This window comes from Herpailurus yagouaroundi, unplaced genomic scaffold (genome assembly GCF_014898765.1).
Source record: "Herpailurus yagouaroundi ecotype Mexico unplaced genomic scaffold, PumYag 483, whole genome shotgun sequence".
In the NCBI taxonomy this organism is placed as follows: Eukaryota; Metazoa; Chordata; class Mammalia; order Carnivora; family Felidae; genus Herpailurus; species Herpailurus yagouaroundi.
Window position 1 is genome coordinate 5,928,024 of NW_024412700.1, and position 22,256 is coordinate 5,950,279.

General features: G+C 44.5%; 1 protein-coding gene across 10 annotated transcripts in view; it reads right to left on the reverse strand.

The window, feature by feature from the left end:
• Positions 1-11,785: 11,785 nt before the first annotated feature.
• NCAPG2 (non-SMC condensin II complex subunit G2) overlaps positions 11,786-22,256 on the reverse strand; it is a 64,532-nt gene continuing 54,061 nt past the window's right edge. For 9 of the 10 annotated variants that reach the window (XM_040464585.1, XM_040464584.1, XM_040464579.1 and 6 more), the window contains 4 exons: positions 20,693-20,796; positions 19,773-19,873; positions 18,508-18,607; positions 11,786-12,175 (listed from right to left, as the gene is read on the reverse strand). In XM_040464585.1, coding sequence (XP_040320519.1) covers positions 12,124-12,175; positions 18,508-18,607; positions 19,773-19,873; positions 20,693-20,796 — 357 coding nt within the window. In that variant the 3' untranslated portion in view covers positions 11,786-12,123. Of the gene's footprint in view, positions 12,176-18,505; positions 18,608-19,772; positions 19,874-20,692; positions 20,797-22,256 lie in introns of those variants that run through there. The other variant, XM_040464587.1, reaches the window with a different exon arrangement.

Consider the following 22,256-nt stretch of genomic DNA (forward strand, 5'->3'; position numbering starts at 1 on the left):
ATACTGCATACTACTGCCACAGCTATCAACAACAAAAAAAATAAAAGGCATCCAAATTGATAAGGAAGAAGTAAAACCTGCACTATTTGCAGGTGACATGATGCTCTATATAGAAAACCTGAAAGACTGCACCAAAACACTACTAGAACTGATAAATGAGTTCAGTAAAATCAATACATGGAGATCTGTTGTATTTATTTACACTAATAATGAAACAACAGAAAAAGAAACTAAGAAAATAATCCCATTTGCAATTGCACCAAAAATAATAAAATACCAGGAATAAACTTAACCAAAGAGATGAAAGATCCATATCTGAAAACTTTAAAACACTGATGAAAGAAATTGAAGACAACCCAAAGAAACGGAAAGACATTCCATGTTCACGGGCTGGAAGAACAAATATTGTTAAAATGTCTATACTACCCAAAGCAATCTACACATTTACCAACAGTGTTTTCCATAAAACTAGAGCAATCCTAAGATATGGAACCACATAAGACCCCGAATAGCCAGAGCAACTTTGAAAAAGAAAAGCAAAGCTGGAGGCATCACAATCCCAGACTTCAAGTTATATCACAAAGCTGTATTGATCAAAACAGTATGGTACTCACACTAAAATAGGCACATAGATGAATGGATCAGAATAGAAAACCCAGAAATAAGCGCACAATTATCAGGTCAATTAATCTTCAACAAAGCAGGAAAGAACATCCAATGGGAAAAAGGCAGTCTCTTCAACAAATACTATGGGAAAACCGGAGAGCTACATGCAAAAGAGTGAAACTGGACTACTTTCTTTCACCATATACAAAAATAAACTCAAAATGGATTAAAGACCTAAATGTGGGACCTGAAACCATAAAAATCCTTGAAGACAGCACAGGCAGTAATTTCTGACATTGGCTGTAGCAACACTTTTCTTTTTTTTTTTTCCAACGTTTATTTATTTTTGGGACAGAAAGAGACAGAGCATGAACGGGCGAGGGGCAGAGAGAGAGGGAGACACAGAATCGGAAACAGGCTCCAGGCTCTGAGCCATCAGCCCAGAGCCCGACGCGGGGCTCGAACTCACGGACCGCGAGATCGTGACCTGGCTGAAGTCGGACGCTTAACCGACTGCGCCACCCAGGCGCCCCTGTAGCAACACTTTTCTAATATGTCTCCTGAGACAAGGGAAACAAAAGCAAAAATAAACTATTGGGACTACATCAAAATAGAAAAGCTTCTGCACAGCAAAGGAAACAATCAAAAAACTAAAAGACAATCTATAGAATGGGAGAAGATATTTGCAAATGACATATCTAATAAAGGGCTACTATCCAAAATGTAAAAAGAACTGATACAACTCAACACCCAAAAAACAAATAACCCAATTTAAAAATGGACAGAAGATAGACAGGAACAGACATTTTTCCAAAGAAGACATCCAGATGGCCAACAGACACATGGAAACATGCTCAACATCACTCACCATCAGGGAAATGCAAGTCAAAACCACAATGAGATATCACCTCACACCTGTCAGAATGGCTAAAATAAAACACACAAGAAATAACAAGTGTTGACAAGGATGTGGAGAAAAATGAATTTTCATGCACTGTTGGTGGAAATGCAAACTGGTGCAACCAATGTGGAACAGTATGGAGGTTACTCAAAAAATTAAAAATAGAACTACCTACCATCCAGTAATTTCACTACTGGGTAGTTACCCAAAGAACACCAAAACACCCATTCAAAGGGATGCATACACCCTTGTTTATTGCAGCATTATTTACAGTAGCCAAATTATGGAAGCAGCCCAAGTGTCCATCAACTAATGAATGGATAAAGAAGTGGTATATATACAATGGAATATTACTCAGCCATTAAAAATTATGATATCTTGCCATTTGCAACAACATGGATGGAACTAGACAGTGTAATGCTAAGTGAAATGTCAGTTAGAGAATGACCAATACCATCCGATTTCACTCAAATGTGGAATTAAACAAAACAAATGAGCAAAGGAAAAAAAATAAAGAGACAAACCAAGAAACAAACTCTTAACTACAGAGAACACACTGATGGTTACTAGAGGTGGGTGGGGAAACAGGTGATGGATATTAAGGAGTGCATTTTTACTGATGAGCACTGTGTAATATATAGAATTGTTCAATCACTATACTGTACACTCAAAACTAATATAACACTGTATGTTAACTGTACTGGAATTAAAATTAAAAACCTTCAAAAAAAAACAGGGGGAGGGGTAGTACATCATCAATACAGCAACAGAGTTTTCTAGTGTCTTACCTCAAAAGAAAACAGATTTTGAAAATCGCCCACAGAAAAGACAGCCTCTGCAGAAGTCCAGGAGTCTAATGGAGTCTAATGGAGGATTTTGTTGGAGCACATACTACTACTACTGATGATGATGATGATTATGATGATAATTCAAGACTGGGTGCATTGTAAAGGGGAAGACCGTTTCATGTCACCCCACCCCCAAGGCAGCACAGCACAGGGTCAAGAGTCCTTCTTGATCCCTCCCTTCTCCTATGGGGTAGAGGCGGGCAGTGAAAGCATGTGAGTGAGCATCCAGCTTCCCCAGCTGTGTAGGAGGTAGGGGTACCTGAAGGCCTGCCAATGAGCCATTGGGGTCACCTTGCCTGTTGATTCCCCCCAGATGACCCACAGGTACCCCTATTGCCCCATTCATCACCCACACACCTCCCAACCCCATGACCAGCTCCTTGTGCGTGCCCCCACAGAAGCAAGCTTCTGCAGATGGTTGGTGAGCCTGTGCAGAAAAGCCAGCCAGACTTTTTTGGTTTTGTTTTGTTTTTTTAATGTTTGTTTATTTTTGAGAGAGCAAGCGGGAGCAGGATGGGGCAGAAAGAGAGGAGACACAGAATCTGAAGCAGGCTCCAGGCTCCAAGCTGTCAGCACAGAGCCCCACGCAGGGCCCAAACCCACGAACTGTGAGATCATGACCTGAGTCGAAGTCAGATGCTTAACCGACTAAGCCACCCAGGCACCCCAGAAAAGCCAGCCAGACTTTGAGACCAGGAGAAACCACACAAACTTGAGAAATTCAGCACTTGACCAGAGAAAGCAAAAGGGAGGCTGTCAGCAGCTGGCCCATTTCTGCAGGACATTTAAGAATTCCTTCTCAGGGCACCTGGATGGCTCAGTCAGTTAAGCATCCGACTCTTGGTGTCAGCTCAGGTCATGATCTCAGGGTTCGTGGGTTCAAGTCCTGTGTCAGGCTCTGCATTGACAGTGTGGAGCCTGCTTGGGATTCTCTGTTTCTCCCTCTCTCTCTGCCCCTCCCTCCCTCTCTCAAAATAAATAAATAAACTTAAAAAACAAAAACAAGGAACTCCTTCTCAAGAGGACACAAGTGTGGATCAGCCTTATTTAGCCACAGAGAAGGTCTGAGAAAACCTCAAACTCCCTCACAGCCCTTGTGGTTACTAACTGATCCTGATAATTCTAGGACCAAACTAGACAGGCAGCTTCTAAAATACTTGGCTTATTTAAGCAAAATAACTCTGGGTCTAGCAAACTTGGAACTTCACAATGACATCAAGGCCTCTCTCCCAATCCTAATGAATCACCAGATACACAGAGCCTGGGGCTTCAGGAAGGATGCAGATATCACCAGCATGTGTTCTTGCAACTTTCCTTCCTTCTCCCAGAGAACTGTAGCCATTCTCCAGTCACAGGCCTGAGAAAGGCGGATGCTAACACTTCTCAGGGACAGCAGAGCAGTGACTGTGGGCTAATGCTCACCCTTTGCAAGCCAGAATGTCACTATGGTCTGTCACCATGGGCCCCCAAACACACCTCATGCCTTTCCCCTGGTGTCTGAGTGTACCCTAGGATGTCAGCCTCAGTAATGTGACGTACAGATTAGTCCCTGACCATGGAATGAAGTATGGAAGAAACGAGAAAGTCTTTAAGCTCCCCGTCCCTACAAAGATATTAAATTCAGACCAATACTATGGATGAGCAAGCTGGTATATTAATAAAACTGAATACCACTCAACAATAAGGAATGAACTACAAGGGCACCTGGGTGGCTCAGTCAGTTAAGCATCTGACTTCCCCTCAGGTCATGATCTCGCAGTTCGTGGGTTCAAGCCCCACATCAGGCTCTGTGCTGACAGCTCAGAGCCTGGAGCCTGCTTTGGATTCTGTATCTCCCTCTCTCTGCCCCTTCCCTGCTCATACTCTGTCTCTCAACAATAAATGCTAAAAAAAAAAAAAAAAAAAAAAAAAAATGGAAGAAGCCAGACACAGAAGAGTACCTGTGTGATTTCATTTCATGAAGTTTATAAACCAGCAACACACCCCCCCTGGTGATGGAAATGTGAACAGTCGGCTACTTCCTGCAAGAGTGAGGGCAGGAGAGAACTTTCTAGGGTGATGGAAATGTTCTAATCTTGATTGGGGTATTATGGGCTATTTGGTTAAATATACTTTTTAAAACTCATCAAACTATATACTTAAGATCAGTGAGTTTTATTACATGTAAGATATTAAGTTTTGTTTTTAAATGTTTATTTTTGAGCACACACACAAGCCGGGGAGGGGCAGAGAGCAAGAGAGAGAATCCCAAGCAAGCTCCGCACTGTCAGCACACAGCCCGATTCAGGGCTCAATCTCACAAACCTTGAAATCATGACCTGAGCTGAAACCAAGAGTCGATGCTTAACCAACTGAGCTACCCAGGTGCCCCAAGTTGTTCAGTTTTTTTTTAAAAATAGGAATTTCTCTGGAACTTCAGAGATCTGTACTCCTGTCAAAGATTTGAACAACGCCGGGTATTGACTTCCATCACATGGCCTTTACCGCAGCATGGCCTGCATAAGAAGGCAGAAGCGTCTTGGAGAAGTCACGACCATGGCAAAAATGTAAGAAGATACCAGGCCTGGGATTGAAGTCGGCAGCTGTCACTCCCAAGTCCTGCTACAGCCAGAGCTCACTACAGGACCAACCAAGGAAGGGGGCAAGCATGACCCTGAATTGGGAGGGCCCTGCGTATGGCACGGAAGTTCTGGGGACATGTGGGACCTAGAGCAGCACCACTGCCAAGAAGGAAGAGTAGTCCCGGGCGCCTGGTTGGCTCAGTCGGTTGAGTGACTACTGACTTCGGCTCAGGTCATGATCTCACGGCTGGGGAGACGGAACCCCACCTCGGCCTCTGCACTAACAACGCGAGTCTGCTTGCCCCACCCCCCAGCTCTGCCCTGCCCTGTGTACAGTCTCTCTCAAAATAAACAAACATAAAAAAATAAATAAAATAAAAAGAAGAGTGGTCTTCGGGAACTCTCAGGATTGGGAGGTGTGCATTCTTCCATTTCCTGGATAGACTTGCAAGCTGCCAATTTTGTGAGGCCCCAAATCAAAAGCTTTTCCAACTACAGGGCAAGCTGCTTTGCCATTTGTCATAAAGCAGGGCCAAAGTTTCCATACAGATGGGGCCTGTACTCTCCTGTAGAAAAGTGTTAACACAGGGTGAGCTCCTGGATTTTGAAGCATGAGCAGGCACTCTGCGGCATTTTCTTCTTGAGAAAATTATCTTGGCTTGCTACAGACCCTTAGGAATGAACACTTGGGTTACCTCAGCAGAAGACCCCCACCAAATGTCCAGGGGGATGTGGAATGGGAGGCAAGAAGGGGGAGTCACAGAGCTCCAGCCACCAACCAGCACTGGCCCCAGGCCATTTCCCCTCATGTTCCTTTCCCGTCTCTGTGGTGTACATTTTATGCATTTCAGCTCATTTCCCGGTCCCATCCTGTCACCCACTACTGAACACAGCTGTGCTATTTAATGACATGAGTACCACTGGGACTGCAGATCACGGACTACACCCAGGCAGCCCTACAGGAGGATCAGAAACTCACTCCAGGAGGGTCTCCCTGCTGGGAATGGTTGGGTTGTGTTGTGTTGTGTTGTGTTGTGTCGTTGGCCAGGAGGCTCTGCTGTATCGCATGTGTACTCAACGGAAAAGCACTTGTGGGCAGGTGCTCCAGAATGGAAGTGTGAGCTTTTCGAGGGAAGTTGCCCAACATCTGAGTTTCCTACGCTTGCATGAGTTTGGGTGGAAGATGGGGTCAGTATGCTTGCTGTGGCTGCTGCAACGGGAATGACCACAAACTTTGGGGTTTCACACAACACAAACTCATTCTCTCAGTTCTGGAGGCCAGCAGTCCACGGCCTCACTGGCATAAACAAAGGCTTTGTGGGGTCACACTCTCTCTGCAGCCTCAGTGGGAGGATCCGTGCGTGCCCTCTCCAGCTTCTGGCAGCTGCCTGCAGTTCAAGGCTCCCAGCCACATCCCTCCAGTCTCCACCTCTGTGGTCAAATCTGCCTTCTGTGCGTGTGACCACTCAGCCCCCGGCTCCCCGATAAGGACGCTCGTGATGGCACCAGGGTCCACCGGATAAAGCAGGGTAACACCCCCCAACTCAAGATCCTAAACTTCATCACATCTGCAAAATCTGTTTTTCCATATAAGGTAATATTGACAGATTCCAGGGATTATAACAAATACATTTAAGTAATATACAGATATGTAGACATATATATTTATTTACGTAATCTCTAGACTCATCGTGGGGCTCAAACTCATGGCCCCAAGATCAAGAGTGCATGCTCCACCAACTGAGCCAGCCAGGTGCACCTATAACAAATATTTTGGGGGGCCATTACTCAGACTACCACAGCGTCCCTCAGTGAGCATGCATCCCACATGCCATGTTTATCTCAGAAAAATCTCGTAAAATGATCTACCCTAGAGACTTATCAATGTGGGCTTTTGGCAAGGCGGGAGAAAGTGCATTTGAGTGGAAACTATCATCCATAAAACTCATTTTCTTCCACAAGGAGAGCAAGAGCTACCACTTAGCGTTAAGTCCACTTGGGGGTGATCAGCGTGGGCTGCTGTGCAGACAGGGCCAGCACGCGCCTGAGGTGTGATACTCACGGGACGCCCGTGGAGCTGGGGTAAACACTGCCTCAGCTGAACCTGGAGAGGCCGTGGCGTCGAGTCCGTTCTATCGTGAGAGTTGATTTACGGGCAAGAATTGGAAGCCCGACTCATGTTTTCTTTTGTACGCCTGTCCTTGCCACGCCCGTCTGTCTGTCTGTCTGTCCATCCGTCTGGGAGGCAGGAGATTCAGAACCCTTTTGTAACCGTTCTGCATGTGCTTCTCAAATACATTTGTTACATTTGCTGTGTCACCAGCGGAAGGAGCTTCATGTGCCATGAGTGACAGACGCTGAAGAGATGTCCCCAAGGGACACAGGACTCCCTGTCAGATGCTGGTGCCAGGAATCTAGAGAAATGTAAATCAGGAAATTTCCCTTCCGAGAAAAAATACCAAAAGAAGGCCGCAACATGACAGAAAAGCCACCTATTACAACACATTAGCAGCAGAATTAAGACATCTCTGCTGAAATTAATCCTTCGGAAATATCCCTTATTTTAGAAAGAAGCGTGGTTCAGTCACAAGTTAGCTATAAAAGATGCCAGAACATCCATGAGAACCTGGGCCTGTGAGAGGCAGCCAGAGACCTCAGGAAGCATGTGCTCCTGGACACGTGTACAGGACGTGCTCCACATGGGACCAGACAGGCTGAACCCTAGCCCGCCATGCACGGCCGCTCTCTGCTCCAGGAGCACAGGGAATGAGAGGCCTTCACTAGACTGACACTTAGCGTGACCCGTTGTCCAAAGCCAATGCCGTGTGCGCCCTGCCCCCAGTTCTCAGTTCTCATGCAAAGAACAAACCACCAGTTAGCCATCAGTGGTCCCAAAGGGGCACTGCATTTTACATGGAATATTTTCTTTTTTTTTTTTTTTTTTAATTTTTTTTCAACATTTATTTATTTTTGGGACAGAGAGAGACAGAGCATGAACGGGGGAGGGGCAGAGAGAGAGGGAGACACAGAATCCGAAACAGGCTCCAGGCTGTGAACTGTCAGCCCAGAGCCCGACGCGGGGCTCGAACTCACGGACCGCGAGATCGTGACCTGGCTGAAGTCGGACGCCTAACCGACTGCGCCACCCAGGCGCCCCGTACATGGAATATTTTCAAACTAAACAAGGTGGTATAGCCTTCCTCCTCATTTTCTTATTATTCAATTCTGAGGGTTACCTCGAGAAATAGTTCTCACCTTAGAAACAATTTATAGTTTAAATGTTTTGTGCTAGGACAGTTTTTAAAGAGTCACCCTTCTTCACAGCTCTGCAGTTAGCAAAGGGCTGACTAGTCTGCTAGAGACAGTCCCGTAACAAGGGCCTTGTTTCTAAGGTGGGCAGGGGCCCGCTGGGTGGTGGCGGCACTAGACAGGCCTCAGCAAGTGGGAGCCCTTAGTGTTGGGCCCACGTGGAGCCCCCACCCCTGCCCTGTGGCGGGTTTCATGCCACCAAGCTAGCACTGTGTGGCTAATGATGCGGTGGCACCAACCATGACCAACTTGGTCACACCATGTCTCCGCTGTTTGGTGCCTCATCCCTGGAGGGCGCTTTTGTTAGACTTGTGCTGTGGAACCTTCCTGCGTGTTTTGCCTATACTACTGACCAGGCTGACCACCCAGGACACTAGCTCAGGCCATTCACTGGCCATGAGGAATCCAGACCAATGTGTATGAACAACAGTGACCACCCAGACTTACCTCTCAATCCACAGCACACTTTAAAACCCCCATGCCCAGCCACTTCTTGCTCACACGGCCTGATTCAGCATGATGCCCTAGCTGGTGGCCTCCAGCAGGGTGTCCAGATAGCAGGATTTCTTCGGAACTGTGACAGAAGATGAGAAGATTAATAGGACTTTGGGGAAAAACTATATATATTTTTGTTCATTTCATATGAATGCCAAATGTCCCTAATATTCTTTTCCAAGGATGGAAAAGATGTTTGCCCATTCAGAAACCATCCACTCCAAGTCCGGGGCCAGGTTGGCCTGCGTGAGCAGAGATGTCACGGCTGCTAACACCTGGGGTGGCAGCGTCCACCTCGTCCTCCAGGCTCTATTTGGCTTTGTGGGAGCCAAGCCATGAGCTGAAGGCAAGGAGATGGCTCCGCCCACCTATTTTCTTCAGCTCTTCCCTGTGGCACCTGTTTCCATCACTCCTGTTGGACGTGATGTCATGCTTCACTTGCTGGCTCAGGAGGGCGGGGCTGTTTCTGAGGCCTCCATGTGGCCTTCTGCACAACCATGTCCTCATAGGCCAGCGGGCCAATCTCCATTTATTGCCTGGAACCCAGGGCTGTCCCACACCCGTGTCAGCTCACACCCAGGGTCTTTACAATGTTCGGGGATCACCTTTTCCCAGAGCCCCAGGATCTCTGGTCATAGGCCCCTTTGGGGACAGAATTACATACACTTCCTTCTTTTGGGGTACCTGGCCTCTTGGTAACTCACAGCTCAGGTCTGGAACCCGGACAAAAGGATGAGAATTCTCACTGGGGCCACTTGACTTCCTTGGATGGTAGAGACTGACCAGACTCCTTACTACCCATCTACTGTGGGATGCTGCATTCCAGAGCCCTCTCTGACTCTCCTGGGCTGGGACAAGACCCCTGGCCTCGTCTTCTTTTCTATTATCGCCTCCACCCGCCTGACGTTCACTTCCCGCCAGCTGGTTGTCTTGGTCAGGGCCCTGTAATCTCATGGCTGTCAAAGAGCTTAGTTCCATAACGGCCTATCTCACCATCAGCCTGTCCCCAGGGTAGACATCTGGCTTCGGTGAGCAATGTCCTCCCATGCAACGTAGCCCTGCAGTGGGTTTTGTGGCCCTGTGTAGAGCCCGCACCAGCACATGCACCTCTCTGAGCCTCCTTCCACGGTTTGCACAGTGGTCCTGGCATCTTCACTCTGTGGGGCCATCACTTCTTCCACGCACCTGGGAGCTGGCCTAGTGGAGTGTTCACAGCTGGAGAGATCTGTGTCTGAGTGCTCCCAAGTTGAAAACACATCCTTTGCCAAAGATGTGTATGCTCTCTCTTCCTCACAGCTGATTAAATTTTCGTTAAATATTGAATACAAAAGAATATAACATGTATAAGGTTATGAACAGTAAAATGAGCACTCAAATACCTGCTTCCAGTTTATTTCTACTGTAACCTCTGAAGAATCTCACACACCCTCCCAACTTTCCCTCCCATACTGTGTTCTGAATTTTGTTATCTTCCCTTGCTTATTGATGTATTATCAATACATATTAATAATAGTATATTGAGATGTTGTGTGAACATAGGCAATAGAGTGTTCAGTTTTACATGTTTTTAAGCTTCCCAGAAGGAAATCACACTGTTTTTCTATGACTTGCTCTTTTCCTCAACATCACGCTCCCTGAGGTGCCGTCCGCCGTGTCCTGCCAACCCCATGGAGCAGGAGCAACGGCTGCCCCACCCCCAGAAGGGAGTCGGCGCTATTTCCACCCGGCTGCTGCAGACACTGGAGCTCCGAGGGTCCTCGTGCTTGTGCACAGGAACTTCTCCAGGGTGTATGCCCAGAGGAGGATTTTATGAACTATTTTGGCCCAATAAAAACTGAATTATGTTTTTTCACAAATTGGATTATTTTTCCCATCAAGACTGACACGAGATAAAAGAGAAAAACCTGACTATTCTGAAAACTCATGTATAAATTTAAAAAACTAATTAACCTCTTCCCACAAAGAAAACACTGAGCTCAGACAGATTGAGTTGAGTGTTAACAACAAATCCAAGGAATTATTTCTAATCTTACACAAACTCTTCCAGGAATATAGAAAGACAGAACATTCTTCAATTCATTTTTTTAAAGGATTTTTAAGTAATCTCCCCCAGTGTGGGGCCCAAACTCAACTCTGAGATCAAGAGTCACATGCTCCACCAACTGAGCCAGCCAGGCGCCCCTCGGCTCATTTCTTTTTTTTTTTCCAACGTTTATTTATTTTTGGGACAGAGAGAGACAGAGCATGAACGGGGGAGGGGCAGAGAAAGAGGGAGACACAGAATCGGAAACAGGCTCCAGGCTCTGAGCCATCAGCCCAGAGCCTGACGCGGGGCTCGAACTCACAGACCGCGAGATCGTGACCTGGCTGAAGTCGGACGCTTAACCGACTGCGCCACCCAGGCGCCCCTCGGCTCATTTCTTAATACTAAAACAAACACAGGCAAGGGAAAAAAAGAAAAAAAAAATTTACATTCACCAATACAGAATATGTCTTAGTTGGCAAAGATGTCTAGAAAGTCGTATGTTCAAAATTAGCTAAAATAAGCACCCCTAACTCCCCTTTCTCAATTATCCCTCAAAAAACCCTTACCCTGACCGCTCATAACTGTGGTTAACAGTCTGTTTCTGGATCTTCTTCAAGAGACAGAGGCAGTGAACTTGCTCTTTACCTTTTAGCTGGGGCAGAGGACACAAGTAAGCAAATGAAGACGGTCTCCCGTTGCATTTGTCACAATGCAGAAATTGTGGCTAACAGGGAGATGGACACAGACCTGGCCCTCTGCTGACACCATGTCAGCTCTCAGAAAGAAAAGATACCAGTGATTCACCTTCAGGCTGAAGGACTCGGTTCTCTGTCACTCATATTTAGAGCCAGCGGCCTGTCTTGACATCCAGCAAAGCAGCATCAAGACGAGGAGAGGAGGCTTCTACAGGAACCCCCACGGCTCCTCCCCCTGAACCTGGCACCCTCTTCTTAGCACCTTCTACTCTTGGCACAATTCAACCCTTGTCTCTAAAGGGGAAGACACATACTAAGATTTTTAAATAAAGTGCACAAACAGATGTTGTCATTGCTTTTATTTGTCATAGTCTCAAGCAATATTATATATACAAAAGTCATTTTTAAAACAACCAAGTTTGCTAGAAAAGTGTTTTTCCCCCTTTGCGCCACGGGTTTCCACACCACTAATACCTAGAGTCCTTTACGTTAAATATATTATTCATGCAGGCACCAGGCAAAAACCTAAGAACCTTTGAATTTCCTACTTCTAACTCCCCAAGTAAGTCCCACTCCCATGACACAGATTATCAACATTAGAAACACTAGGAAAATACACATTCAGTTCATTTTCACGAAGTCCTTTTCCTCTGTTCTCACCCGACCAAAGATGTTAGGTTGGTTATGAATTCAGAAGTGCTCCCAAAGTCCTCGATGATGATTCATAGAGAAACCTGAAACACAAAGAAAGATAATTAATAACAAACCAACGACCAAAATACCCATACACTTTTACAAAATAAAACTAGAAATGGTTTGCAACTGAATGTATGCTCAGAGAGAGTGAAATAAATCAGTAACTTCCGCTACTTGCTTCTGATGTAAAATGGAGCACGAATCCCCATCACGAGGAATCAGCACTTAGAGCCGTCATCACTGCTCCCACAGCCAGCAGCAGTTCCGAGCCCAATAAAATGTGCTCACCAGGCCAAGTTTTCTATAGGTGAACTCTCATGTACTCAGAAGTACTCTCATTTGTGAGGATCTAAACCACTACTCGGATCCACAGCAGACTCATAAACATGTCAAGTGCCTTTCACAATCATGGGCTTTGTTTCCTTCCACAAAAACACAAGATAAATGAAAACGATTTACCCCAAGACTTGCTCTTACAATGACACTTAGACCCAATCACTCTTACACCCACCTCACTTCCTCAGGCCCTCCCTTATATACTCCTCCCCACCCAACAGAGCCAGGTTTGGGCTGACCCCACTCAAGACACTGCCCCAAGCCTTGCAAGGATCCACTTCACACGGGAGCCCTTACCAGGCAGACCTCACACAGGTATGCTCCCTTCCTCCTTTGCCACCTGCTAACCTGGAGGGTCCCAAGCACTACCTTCGGAGGGTATGTGGGCCCCAGACACAAGTACCAACCATTAGCCCCAGTGACATTTCAGCAGATTCATCGTTCAGCTACCGTCTGCCTGGGTCCCACTCTCCATGGAGACTAACCAACCACGTGGTCTAGAACAGCCCTGTCCAGTATCAGTACAAACAGGCACATAACTAAATTTTCTAGTTGCCTCATTAAAAGAGCTCAAAAGAATAAGGTAAAGTTCATCTTAGTATATGTTATTTAACTCAAGATACCCAAAGGATGGGGGCGCCCTGCTGGCCCAGTTAGCAAAGCATCCGACTCTTGATCCCAGGGTTGTGGGTTCAAGCCCCACGTTGACTCTGAAGCCACACACACTGATATATTCTTACAATGTTTTTTTTTCACACCATCTTCTGAACCCAGGGCCTACTTTATATTTCATTTCGGAGCCACAGCTCAGAGTTGCCACATGTCATGTTGTCAATTTCCACATGTAACAAAGTGGCCGGTGCAGGGGCAGCACAAATCTAGAGAAATTCTGAGGTTTTTCTCTTTACCCTGGAATTCAGTAATTTTATTCAGACTCACTTAGGTGTTATTCCACACAGAATTCAGTGAAACAAACAAAAAAAGAATTTTTAAAATTACACATTTCTTCCACTGGGAAATCTTCTATTGTTTGCTGAATTACTGCTTTTCTTGGGTTTATTTCTCATCTGTCTTTACCCATGACTCATCTTCTTCAGTATCTAGTCTGCGTTCTGAGATATTCCTCCAACATGATCTTTTAATATGTATTTGTGTTTGGGAGAACGCAAGCAGGGGAGGGGCAGAGAGGAGGGACAGAGTGTTGAAATGGGCTCTGAGCTGTCAGCACAGAGCCTGATGTGGGGCTCAAACTCATGAACCGTGAGATCACGACCTGAGCTGAAGTCGGACGCTCAACTGACTGAGCCACCCAGATCTTTTAGACTATCTGAATCTGAGTCTCAACAGTGACGTCTCTCCACAACGTCAGGGACATTTTAAATTTAGGGGTTTTAACTCTCCATCTTCCTTCTGGGGTATAACTGAGTTTTTCTTTGAAGACTCTTGTTATTAACTGGCTGGCTGGCCCACCACTGTTACTTGAGTAATGGCTGCTCTGATTGCTTCTCACTGCTCACTACCCTCATGTCTGAGCCCCACAGCCACCGCAGATAGATCTGAGACGGTGAACAGTTGAGAGGCACAGGCCTGTGGAGGCCACCACCACAGCAGCAAGCTGGAAGGAATGGTGGCAAGCCTTAGTCAAATTACCTCCCTGGGCCAGGGTTCTCAGGTGTGACACAACATATGAACCAAGTGATGTGCTCGTCCACCTGAGTCCCATAGTCTTTAAACATATGTCAGAAGCCGAGTCTTCACAACCCTGTCCACTATCAGGCCCCACTGACTACGGCAGGCTGTGTTCACATGCTGAAGAAAGTCCAATGTGACCACAGCCATGGGAGGAACAGACGAAATCAATTTTCTGAGAAAAACAATTAATAAAACAAACAAGGCCTGTCTTTATTTACGTATAGTTTTAAATTATCTACACCAAGGTCCACTGGGTACTGATGATGATAAAAGCATGCTTTTAAATGAGCTATAAAAAGCATCCAGTCCCAAAACATTTTAAAAAGACTATTAAAATTTCATGCAGGAGAATAAAATAATATTACTCATCAATACTTGATAACAAAAAAGATGTGATTTTTTTCAGGGAGTACTCCTTTCCTTCAAGGTCTAATAACAATATTTCATGTTGGGGATTGCATATAACACTATCAAAGTTGCCTACATATGGGCATAATTAATATGACAAATAACTTGCTTATAATATGATTACAATTCATTTACTCAGTGGGAAAATTCATGATATAGCCTGAATCCTAGGAAATATTTATACTTCTAAAATTTCTAATTGTACATTTATTGCTATTTTCAGACTATTCACGAAAGTAATAAAAATAACATACTCGGCATTTAAAGGCACCAGCATGCTGGCAAATGTACACCGTTCCTCCTGAGAGACTAAGTCCAATTTACAGGATGCTACTCTGGGGGAGGCAGGTGCAGTGCAATGAGAAGCATTTTTTATTTAGTACCCAACAGACCAGGTAACGAAATACTAGCACTGTTAGAGAGAAAAGTAGTATAATCACTAAGAAAATGTTCACTTCTGAATTAATGCCCCATTGATTAAATTATTAACTGGACCAATGGTTTCCACCAGAGTCTTAAAGATACTGACTTGTCTTAATGTATCTACCCCAACATCAAATCAGTAATATTTTCAAATTTAGTCTTAAATCTTGTCTATTTTCCATTAGACTGATTTCATTTACTTATTTTTTGGGGGGAATGTTTTATTTATTTTTGAGAGGGAGGGAGGGAGGGAAGGAGAGAGGGAGAGAGGGAGAGAGAGAGAGAAAATGAATGAATGAGCAGGGGAAGGGCAGAGAGAAAGGGAAACACAGAATCCAAAGCAGGCTCTAGGCTCTGCACTGTCAGCACAGAGCCCGACTCAGGACTCGAACCCACGCACAGCAAGATCATGACCTGAGCTGAAGTCAGATGCCCCACTGACTGAGCCACCCAGGTGCCCCTAGATTGAATTTTTTTTTTTTTTTTTTTTAGATACTGGCTTTTCTACAGTGTGTTTCTTGCATATTTAAGAGGCCCAAGTTTCATAGTCCATACCTATTTTTTTAGGATGTTTCCTCCTTAACAGGAAGAACTCTGCCATAAGTTATCAGCTCTGAATATCCTTTACTTTCCACAGTGTGAAGTTTGAATTTCTAAGGCTTTTTTTTCCCTTTCAATATAACATGATACAAATACTCACCTTAAAACCCTGTGCAAGTGGAAATTACAGAAACTTCTAGGGGCACCTGGGTGGCTCTGTCAATTGAGCATCCAGCTCCTGATTTCAGCTCAAGCCATGATCTCATGGTTGTGGGATCAAGCCCCACATTGGACTCTGCACTGACAGCACAGAGCCTGCTTGGGATTCTCTCTCTCCCTCTCTCTTTGCCCCTCCCCTGCTCACGCTCTGTCTCTCTCTCAAAATAAGTAAACATTAAAAAAAAAAAACCCTATCCTTGCAAATGTTATTTCTAAAAGCAAAAAAATCTTGTAAAATGCTTGGACTTGAGATTGTTACCACATCCTATGAAAATACCTTATCACATTTACAGTTTGTAATTCTGATGCGCCTGGTAAAAATATTTATGCTGCCACGTGTTTTCTGAAATATACAAACACTCCTCATTTCCTCCAAATCGAAGATCAATTCCCTCTTCCCCGTAAGTGTCTAGAAATAAAACAAGCTCATGAAACCTAGAGTCTGTTGGGTTTCTCCTTCAAATATACAGTTGCAAACTCGACCTTATTAAAACACATGGTAAATATTCAATAGTTTTTAGGATGAAGCACATAATTGAACGCATTCCCCTTGCTCACAACCGAGGTCTTGCAAATCCCCATCTACTCCAGTGCCCTGCTCCATACCCTGTCAAGGCCTGGTGCTAGTATGCCTGGTCCATGGGGGCTTTCTCTTCCCGGTTCTGACCACTGCAGAGAGCCAAGCCTCCTCCAGGAGACCCCAACGGCACAAGTGGCACCTCAGCCCACTGCCCCCACCAGGCCCCGCAGAGCAGCCGCCCAGCCAGCATCCCCCTGACCAGAGCAGCACACGAGCTCACGGGACTGGGAGAGGGCTCCAGCTTTGGTTCCAGCAGATCCCCTGCCCCCAGAGCTTGGATTTCCAGTGAGTTCCGCCAGACGGCCTCAGGACTACTCCATCTGGGGAGCAGTCTCAGCGCTGGGGCAAAGGTGCTCCTCACATCTGCCTTTCCTCTATGCTTTGGAGTTCGCTTTAACTCCCACCAGCCAGTAACTCTTCGACCAACACCCTGAGAAGGATTTCTGACATGGAAACCTCCCTGTCCTGGTCACAGTGTGGTTCTGCCTTCTGACTGGAATGCCACAAACACTCAGGAAACACCAAAGGAGGCTGGTACAGTTGTCTTAATAGCAGACAAAATGGACTTTATGGGGAAAGCATTACCAGAGATAAAGAGAGACCCCTCATAAAAATAAAAGGGTCGATTTATTACGAAGATGTAGGAGTTCTAAATTCATGTGCACCTAGGATCAGGATCACAAAAGATATAAAGCACAACCCCTTATCAGAAATGGACAGATCCAGCAGGCAGAAAATCATTAAGAACATGGCTGAACTCAACAGCACCATCAATCGACTGCGTACAATTAATAACAACAGTGTATAAAAACTTCTCCACGGCCAACTGGGATTTATTCCAAGTATGCAAGGCTGGTTCAACATTCAAAAATGACTTAGTACAGGAGAGCCTGGGTGACTCAGCCAGTTAAGCGTCTAACTTCAGCTCAGGTCACGATCTCACAGTTGGTGGGTTCAAGCCCCACATCAGGCTCACTGCTGTCAGCCTGTCAGTAAAGGGTCCGCTTCAGATCCTCTGTCCCCCTCTCTCTCTCTCTGCCCCTTCCCCACTTGCTCTCTCTCTCAAAAAAAAAAAAAAAACTAAAAAAAATTGCTTAGTGTAATCTATCATATCAACAGACTAAAGAAGAATATGATAGCATATGATCCTATCAGTAGATGCAGAAAAAGTGTTTGACAAAATCAAACACCAATGCAGAATAAAAACTCTCAGTCAACTAGGAAGGGAACGTCCTCAACTTGGTAAAGAACACCCACAAAATATCTGCAGTTAACATACTTAATGGTGAGAAAATAGAAGCTTTCCCACTAAGATCAGGAACAAGGCAAGGACGCCCCTTCTCATGACTGCTTTTCAACTGAAAAGCACTGAAGTCCTAGCTAATGTAGTAAGGGAGGGAAAGAAAGGGTACAAAGGTATACAGATAGGAAGAAAAAAATAAAACTGTCTTTGTTCATAATTTAGCAGTTTAGAGTTTTCAAGGCCTTTTTGCAAAGGAGAAAGTGACTAAGAAAAGTACTTTCCCAGGCATGCGTGAAACTATTACCAAGTTCAGAGCTCTATTAACATTTAACCTTATAAAGTTCAGAAAACAGCAAGAAAAACAGTTTTTGTGGTTGGCTGGAGAATCAAACAACTAAACTAATAACAAGAGTTTACAGCAAGTTGCAGAGCATGTCAAAACCGGTACGTAACAACAAAGGCACTCGGCTGCAGGAGCCCAATGAACACCTTCCTCAGACCAGTCCCTGTGGCACCAACAAGCCCCCCAGGAATGAAGAAATGACAAGTATTTCTTCAAAGTTATGGAGGGACCTTTCCCATCCTCATTGTGGACGCTTGGGGACTGAGCAATTATATCTGAGAAATGCCTACGGTTTCAAAAACATAGCAAACCACCAAAAATAATCTGTCTGGTTTGTGTATACATATAAAATAAGTCTGTATGCCTTTACTCTTCTGGAGTAGAATTTACGAGATGACAATTTTGTTTTTATTTTTGAAGACAAAATCAGGGAGTAAATTAAACATATGTCCAAGGGGTTTCCCAAGCAAGCCTGCTTCCTCACGGCCTGGCTGTAACCAGCAGGAATGAAAACGTGATCTCAAACGGATGGGCAGGGAACCCACAGCTCTCAGCAAACGTGCCTGGAGCACACCTAGTGCTTTACCTCTCCGTGCTGTCCTCATCCAGGGTGATCTCCATAAACGTCTTCAGTTTTCTGTGAACAGTGGCTGCAACATCCTTCACTCTTGAACTTCTCTGTTTACCTAAGAGGAAGTTATAGTAAAGACAGAGCAACGATTTTAACACTGGCACAGAAAAGTAAGCATACTCTGCTATCAATATGGGCACAAGTTCAAGAAGAATGAGCCTCCCCACCCTTCGAGTTAATCTACCCACTGACCTGTGGAACAGGAATCATCCCCTCACAGGGATGTGAAAAGATGAAGTGGACATTTGAAAGCACTTCATCAGCCCTTAGGGACAGCTCTAGTGGACAATTCCATGAGCTCCGTCCATGCCATCACCTGTACCTCCATCAGAGATGACAACTGCCACATTTCAGAGTCATCATCAGTGTGGCAAATATTTAAGCACCTGTTAAGTAGTAGGTGCTCAGCAGCACCCCAGCCCCTGTCCTCACCCCCTCACATGGAGAATTTCCCCTCATTCTCCAGGCCTCAACTTGGGTGACAGTCCCTTAGAAGTCTTTTCTGATGCCCAGCCTGGGTAATGCTAGTCACAAAGTGTTATCATGATTCTGTAGGCACGCCATGCATTCAGGCTTATGGAGAGTGCCTATCTCCCTAGAAGCACTCTCTATCTGTAACACGTTATGTCTTCGAAAATCATTTCAACATTAGTAAAGCTGAGCAAAAAATTCAGAAACTTAACGGTAATCTGCAGGGAGATTACTGCATTTTATACTGAGATGAGCATTTCATAAGTATCTCCAATTATTTTTCCGGTACTATTTCAACTGGCTGGGATATTCAGAAAAGGCAAGTGCAAGGCTTAAGCAGAACAGAAGATACATTCATTAAGTATTAACACCAAAACATACCATCATTAGCAAAAATAAATTCAGAACTTTAAACATAGGTAACACGTGACAAACCAACAGGAATTCAATTCTGAGGCACAAAGAGGGACATGTAATGGGTCCAGTGGGGAAAGGTGACAGGTGAACAGGACTGCATTAGGAAGCGTGAGCCAGCTGGTTTCCAGGCTAGTACAGGGTTAGCTGAGCAGAGGAAACCCAGCAGACACTGTTTGTGCAGAGCACGGGAGAGCAGGCTACAAGAGCTGGGAGGGTCTGACTGAAAGGGGATGCCACAAACATGGAACCGAATTCCCAAACATTCCGTAACAGTTCTGTATGAGATTACACCCAGCAATATCCCAGACAGTATGAGAGAACATTTAACCAACCTTTGTTAATAACCAAAATAATATGCATAACAGCTGTGAGACACACAATGCCTTCAATATCATCAGAAGTAACACACGCCTGTAATTCATCTAAAAATGACCTGCAAAAAATTAATAAATATCTGGAATTATTCTATAGTATATATCCTAAAACTTTATAGGAGGACTAACACAGCCAAGATTCATCAACCACCATGAATTCTAGCTTTCAGGTAACGTGGATTAAACCTTCTAATACGTTCGCTGTAAATGTGCCGAGTCACACAGGTAAGATATTAACATCACATGATGTTGCCAGAAAGAGAATGGGGACATTTTGGTAATTGAAAAAAAGCTACTCTGTATACCCACAATGCACACAAAAAAGATTCAATGTCACTGAAAGATAATTTATGGCTGTAAATATGACGCTTTTTTTAAAGTTTTCATTTTGAATGTATCTGCTATTATAGTCCCTCAGGTATTAGGCAAGTGCAAAACCACTCCTTCCATACTCCATCAGTCCTGCCTGGGCCACAACAAACCCGGAACTGCAGCCAAGTGACACAGGGACAGCACGTACCCAAAAACCACACTAGTGCTGAACCTAGTCAAGCGTTCTGAGTGTACTTAGGAACAAGTATTTGCTACACATTAACATTTCAAATGTTTCCCTCTGGCTGAATTTTAGTTATGAAAAGCATAACCAGGGACTATTTGGATGGATGGATGTTATAGAAAATTAGAATTTGTTTGTATAAGGCAAATTTTTAAAATAATGCAACTGGTTTTAACTGCTGATTAGAGAACACTATATGAAACACTTTTCTCATGGAAAAATGCATCTTTGAGAAATTCTGAGAGCTCAAAGAATAGACAGAAGTTACTGAGAGCTCACGGTCCAAGTGAGGAGATCAGGGCAATAAAGAGAGCATGGTTACCTGATTACAATCGGAGACTTCATTATTATTCCTATTAAACACCTTGAAAATGGCGGAAGGTCTGAAAGACCCTCGGGCGGGGTGAGCTCTTCTACATCAGAAACCTAGAAAGAAGTTCCAGACAGATCAGTAATTTCTAAATTGAAATGGAGACAGGGCTAGTTACTTGTTTTACACTGCTATGGGTTTTCACCCAGAAACCCAAAAGAATAATTTTTATTAACTGTTGAAATGTCTACAGCAATTATGATTAATCTATTTTATATTCAGGTGCATATTATTCATCAGACAGAAGTAAAAGATACATACATCAATGGACAAAACTTTTGTCAAACAGCCTTTAATGTGGTATCATGTTCTGTAAATAATGTGTTTTTATGCGAGTCTAACTTGCTATTCCTACTCATCTAGAATCCAGATTTCTCAGTCCCAGCACAACTGACATCTCGGACTGGCTAATTCCTTGCTGTGGGACGTCCTTGGCACCGCAGGGCTTTGAGCAGCGTCCCAGGCCTCCACCCAGCAGATCCTGGGCGTGGCCAGTGTCCTCTGGTGGTTCTCTTCCTCCAGAGGAGGAAGAGTAACGTGGTCTGGATGCATGAAGGGGACTCTGCCTGGATTTATGCCCTTTATCACCAACCTTACAAGTTTAAAGTCATCCATTAGTGGTGAATAAACTGCACGTGCAAATGGCTCCCCGGAAAGACTAAATCCAGAACCCTGCTCTGGAGAGGAGTCGGGGTGGAGGGAGGTTATGCTTTTATTTCAAATCTCACCTTCATACACCCACCACTGGCTCTCACCTACTTCTTAGCTATCAGGTGTGACTACACAGCTCTCCTCAATCAGCCTTTCCATACGCCCACTGGAAGATTCATAATACTAATTTGGATATTAAAGTCAATCATCTTTATGTATGAAATAGCTGTTTCTCATTAAAATGATGTACATCTTAAATGTAAATGCATTTGTGATACAGACAAATGATTATTGACTGGTTATAATAAAAATCTTGAGATTTTTAGTGTATGTAGCAGTAAAATATATAACACGAGCACAGAACAGGAGAATGCTAATCGGAAGAACATTGTTACAAGACTTAAAATGTACAGGCACACTGTAATTTCTGCAGGGAGACTCATGAGTTAAATATGCATATTAAAATCTCCAGAGAAACCACTAGAACAGTTATACAAAGGACAATATAAAGTCAACAGAGAAGAGGGGTGCCTGGGTGGCTCAGTCAGTTGAGCATCCGACTTTGGCTCAGGTCATGATCTCGCAGTCTGTGAATTCGAGCCCCGCGTCAGGCTCTGTGCTGACCGCTCAGAGCCTGGAGCCTGTTTCAGATTCTGTGTCTCCCTCTCTCTCTGACCCTCCCCTGTTCATGCTCTGTCTCTCTCTGTCTCAAAAATAAATAAACGTTAAAAAATAAATAAAGTCAACAGAGAAGATAAAATGGAACAGTGCAAACACTGCCATTTCATCAAGAAATGGCAGGAAAAGAAGTAGGGGAACTAATAGAAAACAAACATCAAAATGGTCAAATTAAACCCAAATATAT